Below are 24,288 nucleotides of genomic sequence, written 5' to 3'. Positions count from 1 at the left end.
TTCGATTTTCGTCAAATTTTCGAATTTCGTCAAATTTTCGAATTTCGTCAAATTTTTTAATTTTCGTCAAATTTTCGATTTTCGTCAAATTTTCGAATTTCGTCAAATTTTCGAATTTCGTTAAATTTCGTCAAATTTTCGATTTTCGTCAAATTTTCGAATTTCGTCAAATTTTTTAATTTTCGTCGAATTTTCGAATTTCGTCAAATTTTCGATTTTCGTCAAATTTCCGAATTTCGTCAAATTTTCGAATTTCGTTAAATTTCGTCAAATTTTCGAATTTCGTTAAATTTCGTCAAATTTTCGAATTTCGTCAAATTTCGTCAAATTTTCGATTTTCGTAAAATTTTTGAATGAAAACTGTAAACTGTTATAAAAAGCAGTGTTGATTACACTTCTAAAACGACTGATATCCCAACAAAAATCTCTTCGAGAAAAGTGTGACGCAGTCTTTGAAATACAATTTCTAAAATGAATGATATCGCTAGAGTTGACGCTTTCAGCTTCGTTACGCAAAAATTAAATTTTACACCCAATTAGTTCAAACAAGCTGGCTTAGTTTTTCTCATCATCTGCCAAATAATTTTTACCAAAAAAAATTTGACTAGAAACAACCAAAATTTTACCAAAAAAATCTGCGTCGCATGCGGCAGATAAATTTTCTTGCTGGTCTGTTCCTGAACATTTGCCACTTTGCGACGCAGATTTTTTTGGTAAAATGTAACCTTAAACAAACAAACACAAAATGTTACAACACAACAACCCAAATACACCAAATGCACTAAAAAGTTGGCAAAAATAGCAGATGTTTGGTTAGTCCACAATGGCCAAAAGCTACACAAATATCAGAATCAAAATATTGATCGCGCCAGAATAATTGTGACAAATCGAACGGTATATCAACAAAATTTGACAGTTTACAAATCACAGCTGTTCCGAATACTCAGTGCTTCCGAAAATTAGTCGTCGGTGATGTTAGTGCTGCCAGTTTCGAATAGTCATTTTTGTGTGATGTAATTATGCGCAAATAATGTAAGACGTGAGAATCAAATTATACACCTTTCTTTAGCCAATACTGTGTAAGTGAAATATTTCTTTTATTCCCAAGAATTAACAACACTCTAGTTGATTCGAAAAAAATAACCTGAAAAATGTTCGAAACTCGCAACACTGCATAACCGAATCAGCTGAGTTCTTTCGAAGTTTGACACTAAGTCAATGTGCCGTTCTGAAATAATTTAGCCGCCGCCGATCCCTTACCAGTCGCCGACTATTTTAAAACCGGCACACACCTCTAATTTTCGTCAACTTCCGACTTAACTTCTAAAACGACTGATATCCCGGCAAAAACTCTTTCAGAGCAAAGTTGGACGCAGTCTACAGTCTATATGTGTGATAACTTCTAAAACAAGTGATATCGCTAGAGGTGACGCTGTCAGCGTCGTTACGCAAAATTGAATTTCACAGCCAATTAATTGAAATTAGCTGATCTAGTTTTCCAAACCATTCGCCAATTTTTTTTTTTTCAGAAAAAATTTTAACCAACAGAATTTTGGCTGAAAAATTTTCAACAAAAAATTCTGCGTCGCAAAGTGGCAGATGCTCACGGACAAACCTACGAGAACATTCAATCTGCCACATGCGACGCAGAATTTTTTGTTGAAAATTTTTCAGCCAAAATTCTGTTGGTTAAAATTTTTTCTAAAAAAAAAAATAATTGGCGAATGGTTTGGAAAACTAGATCAGCTAATTTCAATTAATTGGCTGTGAAATTCAATTTTGCGTAACGACGCTGACAGCGTCACCTCTAGCGATATCACTTGTTTTAGAAGTTATCACACATATAGACTGTAGACTGCGTCCAACTTTGCTCTGAAAGAGTTTTTGCCGGGATAAAACTTTATTAAAATTTTAAAAAATCGACAAACATTTTAATAATTAGAAACTGAAACTTAAAAAACACAACCATGTTACTGGCCCAATAAATGGTTCACTTTGCTTTTCAACTTTTCAGCAGCCTGTTAGTTCAGCTAGTACGTATGAGCCTGACAAGTAAGAGGTGGCGGGTTCAAATCCAGTGCACACTTTTAATTTTTTTTTTGCTTGTTTTCTCGTCAGAAGCCATCAATGTAGATGATGTGATATGATTGTATCATTACGAATCATCAATTAAGTTGCTTTTATTCTTAAATAAACATTTAAACGTCATTGCCTGTCGGACATTTACTGTACGTTTTTAATGTACATAATGTACGGATAAGTAAACCATTGGTCTTATCGTGTTTTTGGGCGATTGAAACGTAGAACTTTTTTTTGGGTGTGCGTTTTAGAACTCCAGAATTATGAAGAATTTATCTGTTTTTTTTTGGTTCCCTTCTGAACATTAGTGATCATCAAGGTCAAAGCTAAAATCAACTTATGTACTAAATGATCACAGTTTCGATGAATAAGGTTCAAAATTTTATTATTTTATTTTGTCAAAGTAGATTGTGATCATTTTACATGGGTTCAAAATAGGTATTCGTGAAGTGAGTTTTCATTTGTATGCGTTGGTCTTATGTACCTAATGTTGGAATGCAATTATTTACACGTGGCCAACACTGCATCGTTTATCAATGATTATATTGTGGTGCACAGTATGCCATTAAAATGTATTCGATTTAAGTAGCCTTAGTCGACCCCTTATATACCGTGCGATTATTCTAAATAAAATCACTTCAAATTGTGGATTCAATCGAACAACATTGTTTTATTCTCCACAAATTGGTGACCCCGACTCTGAATACAATTCTACAGTCACAACCACTTCAAAAAAAAATTGTCTCTTTCGATCAAAAATCGAAAACCCAGCAATTTTCAGGTTTTTATTCTATAGTTCCAAATATCAAAAATATTTGTGTGAACAAAACCCCAGCTAAAACCATTACGTTCTCCCTCCATCCACGGAACAAAAAACAATGGCCGAAGCAAACCTTCCACCACAAGAAGAAATCGATGACGATTTTAACGCTGACTTACAAGGTCCTAACGTTGCAGCTCCATTAGTCATCGATGGTAATCTTCGAAACAATCGACCGGCACAAAATGTAGATACTGCCATACGCCAAATACAGATTAAACTGCCTCCATTCTGGAAGCAAGACCCGGATCTCTGGTTCCTTCAAATTGAAGCTCAGTTCGCCACCGCTGGTATAAGAGCTGACAACTCAAAATTTAACCATATAGTTGGTAAATTGGACCCAGACATTCTATCCTCTGTCAGTGATATAGTTAAACGTCCTCCGAAATTGAACAAATACGACACACTCAAAACACGATTGACCAATCAATTCACGGAATCAGATCGTAAAAAATTAAAAACTCTCTTTAACGATCTTTCTCTCAACGATGACAAACCTTCAGATTTACTTCGTAAAATGAAGGACAAATCTTGCAATAAAGTAGGAGACGACCTTCTCCAAGAATTATGGTCCAATCGTTTACCTCAACAAATTCAATCTATCTTAGCTTGTTCTTCCGAACCATTACCTCAACAAGTCATAATGGCGGACAAAATTTTCGAAACACTAGACCTTAATTCGATACAAGCTTTAGCACAACAACCCTCGCAGTTTGAGAACGATTTAGCAAAACATTTCTGCCAGTTGGAAGACAAAATCGATTCTCTTCAACAGATAATCGACCGATCTAGATCCCACACCAGTGATGAACAGCAAAACCGTTCTAACTCTCGTTCGAAATCTCAACAAATCAACAAAATAAGACCCACTGTTGGTATCACAAACTGTACAAAGACAAAGCCATAAAATGCGATTCTCTTTGCACTTACATGGAGGACCAAAAATGTAAATCAAAAAACTAATCAATCCGTCAAACACAGCGCAATTTGACGAAGCAAAGAACATAAGTCGCCTCTATATTCAGGAAAAACATTCTAAAAGAAACTACCTCATAGACACTGGTGCTGACATCTCTGTCATTCCACCAACTTCCAAAGAAAAAGGTGCAACTTTACTCTACATGCCGCAAACGGTACCAAGATAAAAACCTATGGCAGCAAGTCAATAAACCTCAATCTTGGCCTCCGACGCAATATTAGTTGGATCTTCATTGTTGCAGACGTGCAACAGCCAATTATAGGTTCTGACCTCCTTCAAAAATTTGATCTTTTGGTAGACATAAAAAACAAAAAACTAATTGACAATTTAAAATCAATTTCTACCACTGGTACACAAGTGAACGAAAATGTTTCTTCAGTAAAAACACTTTCCAATATTTCCTTCTACCATCAGTTACTCGAGGAATTCCCTGAAATACTTGACATTTCAACATTTAAAACCAACACGAGAAAACACAATGTAAAACATCACATTATCACAAATTGTCATCCTATCTATTCAAAAGCAAGAAGACTAAATCCTATCAAAATGAAGATAGCCAAACAGGAAATAGACGAAATGCTCCGTCTAGGCATCTGTCGCCCTTCCAACAGCCCTTGGGCCACGCCATTGCATTTGGCACCAAAACCATCAGGCGGCTGGAGACCTTGAGGAGACTACCAACGGCTAAATGCAAAAACTCTCCCAGACAGATATCCTCTTCCCAACATCCAAGATTTTAACCATTTTCTTCATGGAAAAAAAATCTTCAGCAAGGTAGATCTAGTACGTGCATACCACCGAATTCCTATGCACGAAGATGACATACAAAAAACAGCAATTATAACACCATTTGGTCTCTTTGAATTTCCATTCATGACCTTCGGTCTATGCAATGCTGCACAAATCTTTCAACGTTTCATTCACGAAGTAATTCAAAATCTAAACTTTTGTTTCGCGTATCAGGATGACATATTAATAGCATCCGAAAATGAAGACGAACACAAAAAACACTTGAAGCAACTGTTTTCTCGTCTCAAAGAATATGGTGTTGTCATCAACATAGACAAATGCGTTTTTGGTAAAAAAGAAGTCCAATTCCTTGGCTACCTAATAAACGAATCTGGCACTTCACCTATTCCATCAAAAGTTGAAACCATTTTGAATTATCCACTTCCAAAAACCGTGTTAGAATTAAAACGTTTCCTCGGAATGATCAACTTCTTCCGTCGTTTCATGCCACATGCAGCAGAAACACAAATTCCACTTTTCGCTTGCTCTCAAAGAAACATCAAAAACGACAGAATACCAATAAATTGTACTCCCGAACTTATAGAAAATTTCAACAAATGCAAAAACGATCTAGCCAATGCTACTCTTCTAGTTCATCCAAACCCTGATGCTCCACTCGCCTTACACGTAGACGCTTCCGACTACGCTCTCGGCGGTGTGTTATTACAATTTGATAACAATACCTGGCAACCACTCGCCTTTTTCTCACAAAAATTAAGCACCGCTCAAACCAAATACGCAACATACGACAAAGAGTTACTAGCAATTTACGAAGGAATCAAGCACTTCCGAACAAATCTAGAAGGAACAGAGTTTACAATTTTTACTGATCATCAACCTCTAGTTCATGCTTACACCAAAAAACATGAAAACGCTACTCCTAGGCAAATGCGTCACTTAAATTACATCTCTCAGTTTTCCACTGACATTCGACACTTGCCAGGAAAAAATAATGTTGTTGCCGACGCACTATCAAGAATACAAACAATAAATCAAATTTATACAATCTCCTTTGATAGTTCAATAAATTATCAACTTCTAGCCAAAGCCCAGAAGGAATCAGAAAATCTATTAAAAGATTCAAGTCTCAAAATCATAAAAACTGACTACAATGGTTCCTCCCTACTTTGTGACATTTCAACCGGACAAGTTCGCCCAATCATTACACCGGACTTTCGTAAACAAATTTTTGACAATGTTCACAAACTCTCACATCCAGGCATAAAAGCAACTACAGCACTCATCAAAAGAAACTTCGTCTGGAGAAATATGTCTCGCGACATCCAAAATTATTGCAAAAGTTGCCTACCCTGCCAAAGAACCAAAATTTCGAAACACACCTTGAGTCCAATTCAACCTATAGACGTCCCAAATGACCGATTCAGCCACGTGCATTTAGACATCGTCGGTCCACTACCGTCGTCAGAAGGATTTTCCTACTGTTTAACAATCATAGACCGCTTTACCAGATGGCCTGAAGCCATCCCAATTAAAGAATCCACTGCAGAAACAGTAGCTAAACAGTTCATATATCATTGGATCTCGCGTTATGGTGTTCCCACGAAAATTACCACAGACCAGGGTAAACAGTTCGAATCAGACCTGTTCCAAGAACTCAGCAAACTCTTGGGGACAAAAAAAATTAGAACCACAACTTACCATCCTCAGGCAAATGGCATAGTAGAAAGATGGCACACAACTCTCAAAAACTCAATAAAATGCCATGCAAATAACAATTGGACAATTTGCCTACCAATTATTCTATTAGGATTACGCACTGTAATCCTACCCAATTTAAACGCTTCCGTTTCCGAAATGGTTTACGGCACTAACATCCGCTTACCCAACCATTTCTTTCACGAAGCCGAAAAGAACACAACAAAGGATCCGTTCACCTTTGTTGAAAAACTAAAACGAGCAATAAATGATCTGCAACCTGTAAAAAGTTCCAATCATCACAAACAAAAAGTTTTTGTTTTCAAAGACCTGAAAAATTGCTCTCACGTTTTCGTTCGCAAAGACGGGTACAAAAAACCTTTGCAACCAAACTATGATGGACCATACGAAGTCTTACACAGAAACGACAAATTCTTCTCCTTAAAAATTAAAGGAAAAACCAAAAACATTTCAATAGATCGACTCAAACCATGTTTTGACATTCAAGAAATTAACTCAATTCCAATGACCAAAAAACCCAAACATGTCTCCTTTGCACTCGATCAAAACGTTTTTATTTAAAAAAAAAATCCTATAAATTCTCGAGAAAACGTAAATCACTCTCATTCAACTCCTGCAGTTCACAGTAACAACATCAACACAAATTATGATTTCATCAATCCGAGATTCTTATACGAATCTACCGTGTATCATAGACCCCGGAACCTCGATTTCCCTGTTCCCAACATTTCTCAATTCAAATCATCGAACCTCCGTTTCCGTTTACAGTGGAAACAGTTTTCTCTCGATCTACGAATTAATAGAACGAACAATAAGAATAGACGATACAGAGTACACCTGGCAATTTTACACATGTAATATTGACTACATCTTACTCGGAGCCGATTTTCTATCAAATTTCAATTAAATTACCCAATTTCACTCTTCAAAGAGTGAAAACACTCTACCAGAAAATCATAACAGAAAACTAGATTCCCCATTAAATTTTCAATCTAGTTTCCAGGTTTTGGCCTATAAATACGATACAAATTCCCAATTTAATCGCATTCAGCTTACAGTCCTTCAACAATACACAACTGTAAGCCTCCAAAAAATCAGACATAAAAATGTCTTCAACTACGGACAATTTGTTATCCAAAGTGCTCTGTGAATTAACTGAAATACGCCAAGACGTACAATTTATAAAACGAACGTTGCTCCGCAATGAAAATTCAGCACAGACTTCAAGACCATCACGTCTATCTTCAAGCCAATCGCCAGCAGCAAGCCGCTCCAGAATCAACGCACCACCATCGGGAAAACCAACCACGGCAACAATCCGGCGAAGAGGCTACACACCTACAAGAATTTCATCAGCACGCCAATTGCTCAATGACGTTGCCGACCGTCCAATAAACAACTCGATTTGCTGGTACCACCGAAATTTCGGGATATCAGCAAACCCCAGAAATTGTCCAGGACCCAAGCATTGCTCCTTCAACCAAGAAGAAGAAATAAAGAAAATGAAGGCCACCATTGAGAAACTATCAACACCCAAGCAATCGGTCCAGCCACGCATCAATTTGGCTCGCACATTTACATCATCATCTGAACTGCCCATCGCATCGCCAATTCAACCAGCAATTACACCGCCTATTGCATCGCCGATTCAACCAGCAATTGCACCAGCCACTGCATCGCAAATTACATTGCCACCCGAACCATCACTTGCATGTCCAGAAGAAAGAGAAAATTTTACTGAAGACATGGAAAATTGGGCAGAAGCAAAAGAAAATTGGGCACCTATGAACGATGACGAAAGCTTGGAAAACGACCTCCTGATGTCAGATTCCGAATATTTTTTTAAAACATAGCTAACGCCGACCCGTACGAAACACCTATTCGTATCAAAAGCCTTTAATGTGAAATTCTTCATTTCTCTTACTTCATTTTCTTCTCTGCTGAAAAACTATTCTTCCTTTTAAATCACTTACATTATCCACTCTTTGCCTTGTTATCATGTACAATTAAATTGCCGGAGGCAATATAGACAGCCCCGTACGAAGTCAAATTTCATAAATTCCTATTTAAACAGCTATATACCGCTATATTTACCTATATTTCACTGTAAATAAACATTTCACAGAGGAATATGCTATTATATAGCTCTATATGCCTGTATATAGCTCAATATAGCTGTATATAGGTATATATAGATGTCCATATATGGAATCCCTGAAACCCCTCACACTTAACACATTATTTCCATGTTAACAGAAACTCTCTAAGTACCATTTTTCCCAAGATATATCACTTTTATTAAAATCCAATATGGCCACTGGCAGCCATTTTGTTAGGAGCCGGAAATAGTACCGACGCTTTACATTCGTTAATACCTTTCAAACAAAAAAAAATTCATGAAATTCGGTCAAAATTTACTCGAGATATTGTCAAAATACACCACGTTCACTGTACTTCCGAGTAGCCAGATAAGAGCTCACTCCAAGAGACCTAGCTCACGCTCCGGAGAACATAATTTCATAAAAAAAATTTTCCCTGATTGGTACGGTCAATACCTATCTAATAAAGCTAAAACAGACGAAATATGTTCAAATGTGGCCGACCTACAAGCAAAAACTGCTTGCCGCCCTGTGCCTGTTCCACACCAAGGGGTCTAACTCACGAGTCGGTCATCCGATTTCCATAAACTTTTTTTTTGTCGATCGGTATTGTAAATACCTTTTATTTGACGTATCACTTACAAGTTTAACGTTTAAATGTCCGGAGATATCTTCGAAAAACCGTAAAGCACTTATTGGGCCACAGCTCGGGAGGGGTCGATCCAAAATCACTCATCTTCGAACTTAGCCTGTCTTTTGACATTACCAAACGGGGAAAAAAAGAATTTTCAAAATCGGATGCGTTTTACTCAAGTTATCGTGCAGACAGACAGACAGACAGACGGACAGACGGACATTTTTTTTCGCGGATTTGGCATCTCTAGACAACCACAATAGGTTTCCCCTTACTCAGGGAGTCCAATTCGACGTGTTACAAACGTATGCGTAAACCCATAAGACCCCAGTACTTCGTACGGGTCTAAAAAGGGGAGCTCTGTGGTGCACAGTATGCCATTAAAATGTATTCGATTTAAGTAGCCTTAGTCGACCCCTTATATACCGTGCGATTATTCTAAATAAAATCACTTCAAATTGTGGATTCAATCGAACAACATTGTTTTATTCTCCACAATATATACGACAAGACTGTAAATGCATTGTTATCATATTAGCTCGTCGTAGCATTGTGTCCCTTTTCTTTTTGTGTTGGAACTCAAACGAACAAGTTGTTTACAATAAAACGATCATTTATTTCCAAGTAAAGGAGCGACTTTTCTTGAGTGATTTCTCATCAGGATCAATTAGTATAAGCAGCTTTCCAATACCTAAATTAGGCCATTTTTCTTGATTTTTTTGGTAGCATCTCCTAACTGAACGCTCGGAGTCTTCTCAGTTTGTTAGAAGTGTCAAGGGTATTAGAATGCACACTTGTTTCTGTTTATTTGGTTCAGTCGAACGATTCAAATAACTAAGAATATTTACGCAGTCTATCGACCCTAAAAGCAAGGGATAATTCTAAATATCTTTTTAAATAAAAAAAGAGTAAATAATTAATGGCATACTTACTGTAACCCTTTTCTATTCATTTAGCGTAACTTGTTTAAAATTTCATACTTCTCCCAACTACATTACATGGATGCTCAAACGCTTTATACCAGAATTAATCCAGCACATAATAAATTACAATATCCGCATAAAAAGGTACAAATGCACTTTGTTCTCCTAAAATTACAGGGTATTTAATTAGATTTAATCACGCAATAAATATAGAAATATGTGCGTTGTGTTCACATATAGGTACTATTATACATACACATGTTAGTGGGACGAACCCTAATACCCTTTCACATAGCTTTTTCATGGAACATCCCATATTAGGATAATGGTACAACGAAAATGAAAACAGAACTTTTCATCTGTGCGGTGTGAATAACCTTATTTTCTCGATTCAAATGCGGTGAGAAGGTGTCGTTTTGTTGACGCACTCTCTGAAGACAGTTGAGGTGAGAAATTTTTTATTCCTTGCGGCGAACAAGAGTTTTTTTTCTCTTTGCAACCGTCTCTTTCTTCGGTTTTGAAAATGATGAAGCAATTGATGTGTTTGTTGAGTGGATAAGACTGTTATTCACTCCACGCACTGATGAAAATAGTTCAATCTGTTAGTTATTTGTTTACCGACAGGAGAAAACCGGAAATTCCAACAAGTGCGACGTTTGCGAAATTTCGCTCGAGTTATAATATTCTATTTGTTCCAGATGTGAACACAACACTGATTTTAAGCTATCTCTCATTCATACTGCAAGGTTTGATTTAACGTTTTTCTCCACAGAACAACATAAGATTTTTGAAAACATAAACAAAGTGACCGTTCAAGTGGGAAAAGTTCTATCCATATGGGAGAGAAAGTATGGCACTTTTCTCACAAGAAATGTCATTCTCATGGCCTACTGAGGAGGTAAAATATCACACCGCCCGCATTAAATGGTTATTTGTTTACCAAGAAGATAGAATAGGAAATTCCAACAAGAGAATAAGAAACAAACACATCAAAAAGCAAAACAAAGTGACAGTTACAACGAGAAAAATCACTTGTTTACCCCATGGGAGGAAAGAAGAGGTGAGAAAATAAAAATGTTCTCATCTGAACTGTCATCGGAGTGAGCGTCAACAAAACGCCATCTCCTCACCGAATTTTATCCCCTTGGTGAACCAATAACCATTGTGTTATCTTAACAATAATGAATGAAAATCATATTGACTAATAAGTGTCAGGCGTCTATTGATTGTTTTCCTTATTATTTTATTGTTTGGTTGAAAGGCGTCTTTATGCTCGATTGAAATTTTATTCTTGTGTGTGGGTGTAGTATACGACAACCTTTTTAGCCCCGTACGAAGTACGAAGGGGCTTATAGGATTACGATGCCGTGTGTAATTGATGGAATTCGAAGCAGACGGTAAGGGCAAAGTGTTTGCCTATGTTCATAGATGACGAATCCGCAATAAAAATTTGGGCCGTCTGTCCGTCTGTCCGTCTGTCCGTCACGTCGATATCTTGAGTAAATCAAATCCGATTTCAAAAAATTTTTTTTCCCTGAAAGATAGTCAAAATAGTGAGGCTAAGTTCGAAGATGGGCATATTCGGGTCGGCCCTTCGTGAGTTAGGGCCACCAAAGTGATTAAAGGTCTTTTGGTGATATTTATGGCAAAATAAACGATGGAAATGTAAATGACACGGCAATACCAATCCAGGAAAAAAAAGTTTTTTAAAATCGGGTGAGTGGACCGTGAGTTAGGGCCTTAGAAGTGAAAAGCTACTAGGGCCCTATGTGTATTTTACATATAACTCGAGTAAATTTCATCCGTTTTTCGTAATTTTTGTTTCATTTGAAAGATAATCGCACACCGAATAGAATGTTGTTGAAAAAAAATTAAATTTGGGTCCTCGGACTAAGGCCGCTACTAGGGCCCTATGTGTATTTTACTTATAACTCGAGCAAATTTCATACGTTTTTCGTATTTTTTATTTCATTTGGAAGGTAATCAAAGGCCGAATAGAATGTAGTTGAAAAAAAAAAATTGGATCCTCGGACTGAGGCCACTACTAGGGCCCTATGTGTATTTTACATATAACTCGAGCAAATTTTATCCGTTTTTCGTAATTTTTGTTTCATTTGGGAGGTAATCAAAGGCCGAATAGAATGTAGTTGAAAAAAAAATTAAATTTGGGTCCTCGGACTGAGGCCACTACTAGGGCCCTATGTGTATTTTACATATAACTCGAGCAAATTTTATCCGTTTTTCGTAATTTTTGTTTCATTTGGAAGGTAATCAAAGGCCGAATAGAATGTAGTTGAAAAAAAAATTAAATTTGGGTCCTCGGACTGAGGCCGCTACTAGGGCCCTATGTGTATTTTACTTATAACTCGAGCAAATTTCATACGTTTTTCGTATTTTTTGTTTCATTTGGAAGGTAATCAAAGGCCGAATAGAATGTAGTTGAAAAAAAAAATTGGATCCTCGGACTGAGGCCGATACTAGGCCTATGTGTATTTATACTCAATAAATTAAAATTTTAGGGCTATTTGAAAGTTTTGTTTTATTTGAAAGGAACGTCGTACGGGGCTTCGTAATTGCGCTATGCGCAATTTCTAAGATGTACACATTACATAATAATTTTACTTTAACTACTTTAACCGGCGCATAGGCTTACGGTCAAAGTAGGGTGACAGACGCACTAGGGTCACGTACGCAATAGATATACGGGTTTGTACGGGGCTCAGTCGCAGCAAACGCTCCGACTGTTCTGATGGCTCGTTTTCGGTTGTTTCGCTGTAAGGTTATACCATTTTAGCAAAAGATATCATCGATATTACGGCATTTGTCGAATACAGAGATCACTTTTTAGCTGCTTACCAGGGTAAGTGTCTGTTATCCGGTCGCAATACACGACTGTTATGATAACACAAAAGTCTAATGCGTTGTGTCGGTTTATCGAAATGCAAACAAAATCAAATTTTCAATTCAATTTTTGCGAATAACATTTTCCCTTTCGCAGACACCGTTTCGATAAATATAAATTTCGATAATCCCACCTAAACTCGTTTATGGAATGTAATGTGGTTTACAGATATTTGCTCAAAAAATATTAGATTCGTCGAAGTGTCAATCAAAACATACATTTTTGATTTACACAAATAAATCGAACCGGCATACATATACACACATGTATGTCTAAACCATTCGCTAAACTATGCGGTGATATGTTTGTCGAGATCGGATAAAATATTTACCTTTTGCGTCTGTTTTACATAAATTTAATATCAAAATATATCCGCATGGTATATCCATTTGGAGGTAAAACACTGACGTCGTCGACGACGACGACGACAACGACGAGCATACACACAATATAATATTAAAACACCTGGGTACACGTAGAAAACATAAATTTGTTATATTTTCAAGTGTCAATGCGGTGTCAATATAATATATTCTCTCTTTTAACTTTCTCTATATTCTTACATCCACTTTATATCAAGTTTATATCAGCTTCGTTGAATCTGAATACAAGCTACAACTGAAATGCTACAACCATCTTCTTATATCCCGCCAGAAAGAAAAGTCGATGAGCACGAGTGTATATCTCTCGTTATACACAAGACTTTTTAGCCACGTACGAAGTACAAAGGGGCTCATAGGATTACGTTGAACGGTGTAATTGATGGAATTCGAAGCAGACAGTAAGGGCAAAGTGTTTGCCTATGTTCATAGATGACGAATCCGCAATAAAAATGTTGTATGTCCGTCTGTCTGTCACGTCGATATCTTGAGTAAATCAAATCCGATTTCAAAAATTTCCCTGAAAGATAGTCGAAATAGTGAGGCTAAGTTCGAAGATGGGCATATTCGGGTCGGCCCTTCGTGAGTTAGGGCCACCTAAGTGATTTAAGGTCTTTTGGTGATATCTATGGCAAAATAGACGATGGAAATGTAAATGACACGGCAAATGATAGGTATTGTCAATAACAATCCAGGAAAAAAATTGTATCGGGTGAGTGGACCGTGAGTTAGGAGTGAAAGGCTTCTTCTTCTTCATCTTCTTTTTCAGCCTGTTTCTATCCACTGCTGGATGTAGGCCTCTCCAACTTCTTTCCATTCCGTTTGTCCATCTCTCTGGTGGTCTACCTATAGCTCGTCTTTTATATGGTCGCCAGTTCATGATCTTTTTGGTCCAACGTTTGTCTGTCCTTCTTGCAATATGTCCCGCCCAGCTCCATTTCAGAGATGCTATTCTTTCCATGACATCAACGACCCTGGTTTGTTGTCGAATCCATTGATTCGTCATTCTGTCTCTGAGTGTTATTCCAAGCATACTCCGTTCCATGGCTCTTTGTGTCACTCTCAATTTATCTTCGGATGCTTTCGTTAAAGTTAACGTTTCCGGTCCATAAGTGAGCACTGGAAGGACACAAGTGTCGAAATCTTTGCGTTTCAGACTATTATTCATTTTGCTTTTGAAAATTTTCCGAACGCTGTTCAGTTTATGTCCTAGATATACGTAGCTGTCGACTCGTTCAATGACAGTATCACCAATTTTGATATCTCTATCGTCCCCGATGTTGGTCATGACTTTTGTTTTCGATAAGTTCATCTTGAGGCCAACTTTGCTTGCCTCTTCACTTAACTGTTGTAGCATAAGCTGAGCCTGACCTAGATTCGCTGCTATCGGTACAATGTCATCAGCGAAGCGGATATTGCTCAGGCACTCTCCATTTATCTTTATTCCCATTTTACTCCAGTTTAACTTCTTAAAAATACTCTCCAGAATCGCCGTGAATAATTTCGGAAATTTCTCCGTACTCTTATGAAGTTTTATACATGAAGTAGCATTTTTGTACACATATCGAATTGTGTTGGAGTACCTTGAGTCTACTCTACATTCGTCTAATGCGTCCAATATCGACCATGTTTCCACTGAATCGAAAGCTTTTTCGAAGTCTATGAATAGCAAGACTATGTCGATGTTGTATTCACGACACTTCTCAATAAGCGTTCTCATCAGCTGCAAATGGTCGTTTGTGCTGAAACCAGATCTGAAAGCAGCTTGTTCAACAGGTTGGTAGAAGTCGAACTTGTTAGTGTTCCTCTTCGTAATGATTTTCATAAACAACTTGTAGAGTGTTGACAATAGGCTTATGGGTCGGTAATTTTCCAGCTTTGTTATGTCTCCTTTTTTATGCAGCAATGTAATTACCGCATTTTCCCAGGCTTCTGGTACTTCTTCCCATTGGAGACATTGATTAAACAAAGCCGTGATTGCCTTTAATAATGAGTCTCCACCTAGTTTAATGGCTTCCACTGGAACACCATCTTCTCCGGGAGACTTTTTGTTTTTCATCTTGGCTACTGCAGCTTTGACTTCATCAACAGTTATGTCGGGCATATCCTCCGATCCCACGTTTCTTATTATTGGTCTATCTTCGGTTTCTTCCGTTGGGCTCTGTCTTGCTGAAGAAAACAAATTCTCATAAAATTCTGTTGCAATGTTTAATATCGCATTTCGATCCGTTTGGATCGTTCCTGTTTTGACTCGTAATTTGAAGATTTCTTTTTTGGCGTTTGTCATTTTTCTCCGTAGGACTTTCATATTGCAGTTAGCTTCAATTATGTTTTGAGCCAATTCTACATTATATCTTCTTTCATCTGATCTCCTTGCTTTGTTGATACTTTTAGACAAGTTCTGGTATTCCACCGAATCTCGTCCTCCGTTTTTTACCAACTCTGCTCTGCTTGCGATCAGGTCTAATGTTTCTCTGCTTAGTTTTGATTCTTTCCCTTGGACGGATTTGCATTTGGATTTCATTAAACCCATTATTGTATCGACGATTTTGGTATTCAATTCGTCCAATGTTTCACATTGATTGTTGACGTTATCTAGTTCGGCAGTCATTTTCGTAGCAAATTCTTCATTTTGTGTGTAAAGCCGTTGTACGTCAATCCTTTCACTTTTTTGAACTAGTTGTGATCTTTGAAATCTGGTATTTAACGCGACTCTTGCACGAACCATTCGGTGATCACTACCTGTTGAAAAACTGTTTAGGACCGTAACGTTCTTAACGGTTGACTTACAGCCAGTTATGATGTAATCGATCTCATTTTTCGTTACACCATCTGCACTAGCCCAAGTCCATTTCCGTTGAGGCTTTCCTGCAAAAAATGAATTCATTGCGTACAAATTGTGTTGCTGTAGGAAGTTGAGTAAAGTATTTCCACGCTCATTTCTTTGGTCGTTGCTAAAACTACCAATAGAGACTTCGGAGTCTTCTTCTCGTTTTCCCAGCTTCGCATTGAAATCACCGATTAGATATTGGTAATGTGATGGGTTTTCGTCCAGAGCTTTCTCGACATCTTCATAGAATCTTTCTACTCTTCGTCATCATGGGTGGACATGGGTGCGTAAACCTGAATTAATTTGACACTGTATCTGTTATTTATCTTCAGGTATATCACTCGATCGGATATGCTTTTCGTGTGAGTTATGCGATCCGACCACCGCTTGTTTATGAACAATCCGACACCGTGCATCAGCATCTGACTGTCACTTTTTCGGTAGAAGAATGTATGCCCTGATTGTAATTTCAGGCATTCCTCTCCAGGTTTTCTCACTTCGCTCACTCCCACAACATCCCATTTTATCTTTTCTAGCTCTTCTTCCATTTCTTGCATTTTTTGTCTTGACGACAATGTTCTGGCATTATATGTGGCAATGTATAATTCGTTGTGGCTTCGTTTGAAGGTTTTTAGCATTAAAACACCACGCTTGCAACTGCGGGTTGGTGAGTATGAAAGCTTTACTTTGCTCGCCCCCGGTAATCCCCGAGCTCTGACCCGCACACTTCTGCATGTACGGGGACCACAGTGCCTATCAAAGTGCACAGTGCCCGACGGGGTAGTGTTACTCTTTTTGAACATTCTTTTCCATAAAGCTTTGCCCATTCTTTTGAACCTATCTGAGCAAAAGGTTATTGGCGTCTTTTAAAGGACGTCCTTTAAAAGTTTAAAAGTGAAAGGCTACTCGACCCTATGTGTATTTTACACATAACTCGAGTACATTTGATCCGTTTTTCCTAATTTTTGTTTCATTTGGAAGGTAATAGAAGGCCGAATAGAATGTTGGTGAAAAAAAAAAAATTGGGTCTTTGGACTAACGCTGCTGGGGCCTTATGTGTATTTTGCATATAACTCGAGTAAATTTGATCCGTTTTTCTAATTTTTGTTTCATTTAAAAGGAACACCTTCTATTTGGTTGTTGAAAAAAAATATTAAATTTGGGTCCTCGGACTGAGGCCGATACTAGGCCCTATGTGTATTTATACTCAATAAGTTAAAATTTTAGGGCTATTTGAAACTTTTGTTACATTTGAAAGGAACGTCGTACGGGGCTTCGTAATTGCGCTATGCGTAATTTCTAAGTTGTACACATTTCATAATAATTTTACTTTAACTACACTAACAGGCGCAAAAGGCTTACGGTAAAGTAGGGTGACAGACGCACTAGGGTCACGTACGCAATAGATATACGGGTTCGTACGGGGCTCAGTCGCAGCAAACGCTCCGACTGTTCTGATGGCTCGTTTGTTACATAAAACTAGAAAAATGTATTGGATTTTATTCCAAGATTTCCTTGACGAAAGTTGTGTTGTATTACATAAGAAAATGGAATTCAAACACGTAGCACTCCTTTTTCGCTTTCCTTTCTTTTTTATTCCGTTTTCAGCAGTTAATTCACCAAAGGTAGAGATAAACATTTTTTGGTTGAAGGGTTAGGAGTCAATAAATAATACCGTTTAATCCATCTACTTTGTGTAACGGATCAACATCGGGAATCAAGTTACATACATTTTTTGGGTAAATAATTTGTTCGATTTCGTGTGAAGTGGTGATGTCACAAAATTACAAATCATCTGAAGTGGTGCTCAAGAAACACTTTTATTTATTAGATACACATTCTCCCGGTTTGTGTATACATAAATTACTCTCGAGCAGATTTGGGTGCTGGGGAAGTTTATTTTATCGGAGTAGGTAAATGGATTTATCTTTGTGTAGACGAAATGTTATCAAATCAAGAATATGTATTTTCTTCCTCTTTTTCTTACCTCACTCCATATCAACGAAGGACACACACAATCGCCTGAACCCAAAAGTCCGAACTGGAATTACCTGGAGCTAACTTGACAAGTTGACCTGACTCTATTGACTTTTTCATGCAGATATGGTCAACGATTTCAGGTTTCGGGTTATTTCTTTTCAAGAAGTAATAGATTAAGGCTAGCACGGTCGTTATGTGTTTTTTATATAGGTGGAAGCACGGGTGTCGGTTGGGTTTGAAATTTATTTGCACACATTGTACGGTTAAGAATAGGTTTGTTCCAAGGTCATTTCGAAATGTAAAATTTCATCCACAGAAGGCAACTTAACATCAACTTTCAGGTTGACGAAGGTTGATTACGAAGAAATTTCTTGACGTTTAGGTTATGTTCATCTCTGTGCATGAAATCATTGTCGTTCGTGTTGTCAAAGTTCGTGTTTCCACCTTCACACACTTCTCAAGAATAAAATGTCACAGTAATGTACTATTTCATATGTGCGTTGACCTTCCACTCAAAGGGCCATGAGAAAATGACAGTTCGGGGTAGAAATAGTATTTTACATAAGGGGCCATTCAAATAGTGCGCACGCACTTAAGGGGGGAGGGGGGGTCTGAAATTGGAACTTTTTATATGGAAAATCGCGTGCGAAACGGGGAGGAGGGGGTCAAAAAATGACCGCACACTGCGTGCGCACTTTATGAATGGCCACTAATGATAAAAAGATGGGAAATTGAGTTTTCGCGTGAATTTGTTGATTCGAGGCGAAGCCGAGGTTAATAAACACACGAATAGATAGAGAGAGGGCGTCAACAAAACGCCATCATCACCGCATTTGAGTGGAGAAAACAAGGTTATACACGCCACACGAATGAGAATAACTATTTCATGATTCTGTGAAGAAATTGGGTTAATTTTTTTCTCGATTTTCGTCGCTTTGTCCTCTCTTGGACTCGGACAATCAATTGTGGGCAATTTCGCGAGTTATAGCTCGAACCAATTGATACATACGTAAATAACTATTAGCGTAAGATCAAATAATCTGAAGTATCCTAATACTAAATTTTCGTCAGATTTTTAAAGTAAAATGTCAAAAACGACTCTTATTTATCATCCAACCTTTTTCAAGTTTGGCGGTCAGCAAAATTTGTTGTGTTGCATTCTTTGATAATATATATGCATGATGTGAGCGCATCGTAGTTACGTAGACAGTCGAGACAGCCCTTTCCCTGTTAGAACTTCATTGTCATACGTTGACATTTTGATTTGATCGATTTACGCAAAAAGCACATTTTGCATTTCGTTAGAACTTAAGAGATTCCAAAAGTGAGACGATATATTTCGAAAATTGGAGGAAGGTGAGCGGCGACAAAATTGGATGTACAAAAATGAATCCAAAGCAAGACGTTGTGACAATGCAAGAGCGCAAAATGCAGTCGATCAGTCCGCAAACATCATCACTAGATCTTTTTTTGAACACTTCAAATACGTCAAATAGTGCTTTGAAGGAGTTGATAAAACGGAAGGCTGAAGTTACCGTAAGTCCTACAATTTGAATTACGCAAAAAAAGATTTCTCCGTTTCAACTGTTAAAAACCTACTGCTGCTTTTCTATACACCCGATACTACTATGAGCTGTGAGACCCATGACATGATATTTTTTAGGAAGCACTGAATGATTTGGAACTACAGATTTATCAATTAGAAGGAACATACTTGGCAACAACACCATTTGGTAACATAATTCATGGCTGGGATCGGGATGGGGACAGAAATTTCCAAAATGGTCAGGTTAAAGTCAGGGAAGCTGACCGGTTGTTTTCAAAGTCATCGGTGACATCAGCTGCAGCTGTTAACAGTCAATTCATCGATATGCTACCGAGATCATACGTCGAACCTGAAGTTATCGTTGACGAAGACGCAAGAATTAATCGCCACGATGTGCTGAGGATTACTTCTAATCAAAATATCAAAGTTGACTATAACGTTAGTAAGCCGTCGACGAATCGAAAATTCATAGGAATCGATGATTCAAAAGCAATTATTGACGTAGTCGGTGGGTGATCACAATAAAAACGAAGGCGAGCGAATTTAATTGTAAAGAAAATTGTTCTCATTTTCATGTAGATCGACCGAAAACTCCGCAGACAGAACTGTTACAACGCGCAACAGTGGTTCTGGAAACGAAAATTTCCATTTGAAGGCAATTCGTTAAAACGTGCACAATTATGCACAGAGCGAATGCCAAGTATCAGACGTTTGCTCAATTCCATAATGGAAGCAATGAATTACATTTTCGACCTAAAGCCTGACGCATGTCCAATCAGAGACAAATAAAATGAAATCGTCTTCTTAACGACTTGGTCATTGTTTGAATCAAACATCCTCGCCCCACTGGAATTGAAACTATGTGTATATGTCGGTTATCTGACGTCGTGAATGAAAATACAAGTAAACATTGAAGTTCGAACCTACGCTTGAAATTTGCAATAAATTTATTGGCGGAACACTCTGTGTTTACTTAACACCTTTCATGTCCTAAGAACATTCACTGAAAGTAGATGACCATCGGTATTCTCAACACTTGATTTCTACTTTCCCCAAGGGTGGGTCCGAGGCCGGAACGAAGAAAGTACATTTGGGATTATGGTTGACTGAGGAAATGAAATTTCCTACTTTCCTTCATAAGGTCAACACAACGTTTTTCACAACAAATGCTCCCGAAGTTTCAGTTGGGGTGAGAAAATGACCAGAACATAGCGAGTTTCCAAATTTTCTTTTCAAGTTAAACACAACGTTTGACAACTCACTTCGCTCTGGTCGTAAACTTTTGCTCTTGATAAAATTTCTAATTTTCTCCCCTCTGATAACAAATAGCTATTTCATGTGTGTGGTGTGATTAACCTAATTTTCTCCTTATGAGAAAATTATGTTTTTTACGATTGGTCAAATGACATTTTGTGTGAGAAAAGTGCATCATTTTCCCTTCCGTAGGGAGAAAATAGAACTTTTCTGACTTGAACTGTCACTTTGTTTATGTTTTCAAAAATGGTGTGGTGAATTGGCGTGAATTTCGTGGAGAAAAACGGTTAATCACACCTCGCCCACATGAAAAACGTAGTGTTTACCGAGTAGAGAAATATGAAATTTTAAGACGAGGGAACATCTCTCTTGTTGTAATTTCCAATTTTCTCCCCTCGGTAAGCAAATATTTTATTTGGTATCGAGGAAATTAACGCAGAGAACGATTCCTACACTAGGGTATGAATTTCACCCCGATATTTTGTTCAAATCTTTGTAATTTTGGAAATTGTTGCGAACTCTTGGTGTTTTCCAAGAAACTAAAAATTGGAAATGAGTGAGAACTCGATGTAAAGTGTTCTCAAGAAAAGTTAATAGAAAATAGAAAATTAGTTACGGTCTTTTTTCTCTGGTTTTCTATGTTTTACTTTTCACCACTAGTGGTGAAATGGATTTTCATATATGCTTTTCGTCACTAGTGGTGAAATGGATTTACTTTTCACCACTCCTTCTGAACATCTGAACCATTAAACGTAAATAAAAATTCTGCCCTGACGAAATCTCGAACCACCAAAACCAAAACCCAATGCTTTTCGAGCAACACCTCTAACCATTTGGCTATTGAGATTTATAATCGCAGTGAACCAATTTTTGAAGCGTACATAAATGCAGTCTACTTGATCGTTCATGCAGTAGAATGTATGTTAAAGGTAGAGTTATGTGTTGCATTTCAAAAGTTCATTTTTCGCAGCTGGTTGCAGAAAACGTTGTATGCAACTAGTTGCGAAAAGTGGTAGTTTTTGTCACTAGATGTGATGATAACCACATAGTGTATAACTTTTGAAATGCAACACATAACTCACTTCGCTCATTTGATAACATCACATCTAGTGACAAAAACTACCACTTTTCATGTGTTCATCAAAAACGACATTTTTTCGCATAAATATAGTCTAAAAATTTGCAAAGGGTCCATTCCTCTTAATTATTCGATTATTGATTTCGATCGCTTTGCCAAATGCTTTGCACTGTCTGCATACAAGAAAAACTAACTGGCAAAAACGACATTAATGATAATTTGGAAAACGTTTGAGCCTTTCGCCGTGGCTTCGTGTCGGTTTGTCAGTTCAAACGTTCTTTTATATAGTCAAACTTTTTCCAGCTCAGTATTTTATATTCAACATTATGAATTATGGAGTCTGAAACCATCACCGCAACACAATTGTGTGGTAGCCTTTTTTTAGATTAAACTCTCTTCTGTATTTTTTCCATGTATAATTTTCGGAAAAAGGTCAACTTGATCAACAACATATCATATAAGACATACGTAGGCTAATATTTCAGCAATCCAATGATTTACTGCCATGGGTTAAACCGAAAAACCTTTCACAATCAAAACTTTCTCTTCTTTGTTTTCCATATTTTCTAAGTACTGCCACTTTTTCTTCTTTTTTTCACAGATTTTTCCCACATTGAAGATACAAAGTGTGACGATAAATTTCGCCAAGACACAGGATGCGAGATCGTAAATAGTAAATGTAAATGTTGGAACAGAATATGTAAACACATATTTCATCAGTGGACGTACCGAAATATTGAAGTAAGTTGATATGAATGAACTGAACTACACACTCACATCCAGTGTGTGTTTATGATAAAATATGAAAAGAAATATGGAAAATTAATGGGGATGTCATTTGTTGTTTTGCAGGAATGTGAATTGAATTTACAAAGCATTGTCAAGAAGAAATCATCGCATAGGTATTCAAAAATATCAAAGAAATCAAAGTAAGTAGTTCGTAGTCGTTTGTGATGTTTTGGTTTTCATTTGTGTGGCTGCATTTTGCTGTCGGTTTCTTTTTGTCAACATTTATGCGTTGTACACGACATTGTGAGAAAGGAACGGATGGAAATTGATATTTCATGTTTTGTCTACGAAAATAGAAATCGTAATAGCTCTCTGCTAGATTTGGGTGCAATTTTTAAAGAATTTACGGACTTTGTGGGACTGAAAGGTTTTCTTTTTCAATTCACGCCGTAAGTGTACCTAAAATTTGAATTTTAAGTGGACGAGTCAACGCTTCCTTGTATAAAAATGACGCTGCGTTGGAAAGACTTGCGTGAGAACGATTTTGAATTTCGACTGCACTTACGGCGTGAATTTATTTTCTGAAGACATCAGTTCTTTTTCCCCTATTCTATCTCATCTCTGCCTATAGATTACGATTTCACTATTTCACTGAAAGATGTCGCTGCAACAAAACCAATGTCAGCAGAAAAATAATATTTAGTTTTTTGATCGACGGACTTTAGTCAAATAAAATGTCAGCACATGATCTCAGAACTCCGGAATATGGGTCATGTGGTAGCCGTTCAAATTGACACATGTGTTCTGATTGCTACCTGTAGCCGTTACCAAATAAATGTCCTGAATATGTCCCTAATGTCCGACCAAATTCCGACTCTATTCGGCTCAATAGTACATGTGATTACCTTTCTAATGACACCCCACACGACCATGTACGGCTCGTGTAACTGGAGAAATTTTTGTGAGAAAAGTGCAATTCTATCGGACCTTTCACCAGCCACACAAACTTCGAAGAATTTTTTTGAAAGTGGTTTTGGCTTCTAGGGTCGAAGTACCCTAGCTTCTAGGTACATGCAGAAAATTCTACTAGAAAATGCGTCCGATTTCCTCTCTACCTGGTGAATGAATGTGAAGTTTTTGGTCCGCTTGAATGAAAACGTTTTTTCCAATTTCAGCTGAATATTGGAACTTCATAAAGTGATATATAGGATTAAACATGTTTTGATTCTACCTTCTAGTTTCTTTATGTCCATGGCATTGAATGTCATCCACATCATCAAACTTCTCATTGGTTCTCACTTTTTCTTTGAATTTCCAAAATTAGTACCAGAAAATTTACAGTGTATTTTAGTCCAAAATTAGTACCAGAATGCAATACCGGAAGTAAAACCGGTATTAATACCGGAAACTTCCAATACCGAATACCGGTTTTGACCAAAAAATACCGGTATTAATACCGAAAAGTTTTCAATGAAAAAATGTGTAGAAAATTTTGAATAGAAGTTGTACTTGCTTCTCAAAAATTGACGGAACTTCGTTTTGCAGCTTGTATGCTCACAAAAACATGGTACGACCATACCCAAAAC

General features: G+C 37.4%; 2 protein-coding genes across 2 annotated transcripts in view; both read left to right on the top strand.

The window, feature by feature from the left end:
• The window catches only part of LOC119071575 (cysteine-rich motor neuron 1 protein-like), a 183,891-nt gene that overhangs the window by 36,150 nt on the left and 123,453 nt on the right, over nucleotides 1-24,288 (top strand). Inside the window, exons 3-4 of the mRNA XM_037176517.1 lie at nucleotides 22,575-22,714; nucleotides 22,826-22,902. Coding sequence (XP_037032412.1) covers nucleotides 22,575-22,714; nucleotides 22,826-22,902 — 217 coding nt within the window. The remainder of the gene's footprint in view (nucleotides 1-22,574; nucleotides 22,715-22,825; nucleotides 22,903-24,288) is intronic.
• On the top strand, nucleotides 19,318-20,565 carry LOC119071588. Its single transcript, XM_037176535.1, has 3 exons — nucleotides 19,318-19,631; nucleotides 19,759-20,149; nucleotides 20,221-20,565. The coding sequence occupies exons 1-3, from the start codon at nucleotides 19,482-19,484 to the stop codon at nucleotides 20,292-20,294; spliced, it is 615 nt and encodes a 204-aa protein (XP_037032430.1). The 5' UTR covers nucleotides 19,318-19,481; the 3' UTR covers nucleotides 20,295-20,565.

The sequence above is a fragment of the Bradysia coprophila genome, assembly GCF_014529535.1.
Source record: "Bradysia coprophila strain Holo2 chromosome IV unlocalized genomic scaffold, BU_Bcop_v1 contig_5, whole genome shotgun sequence".
Lineage (NCBI taxonomy): Eukaryota > Metazoa > Arthropoda > Insecta > Diptera > Sciaridae > Bradysia > Bradysia coprophila.
The sequence above is the reverse complement of the archived record's forward strand: the minus strand, read 5'-3'. Positions and strand labels throughout refer to the sequence as shown.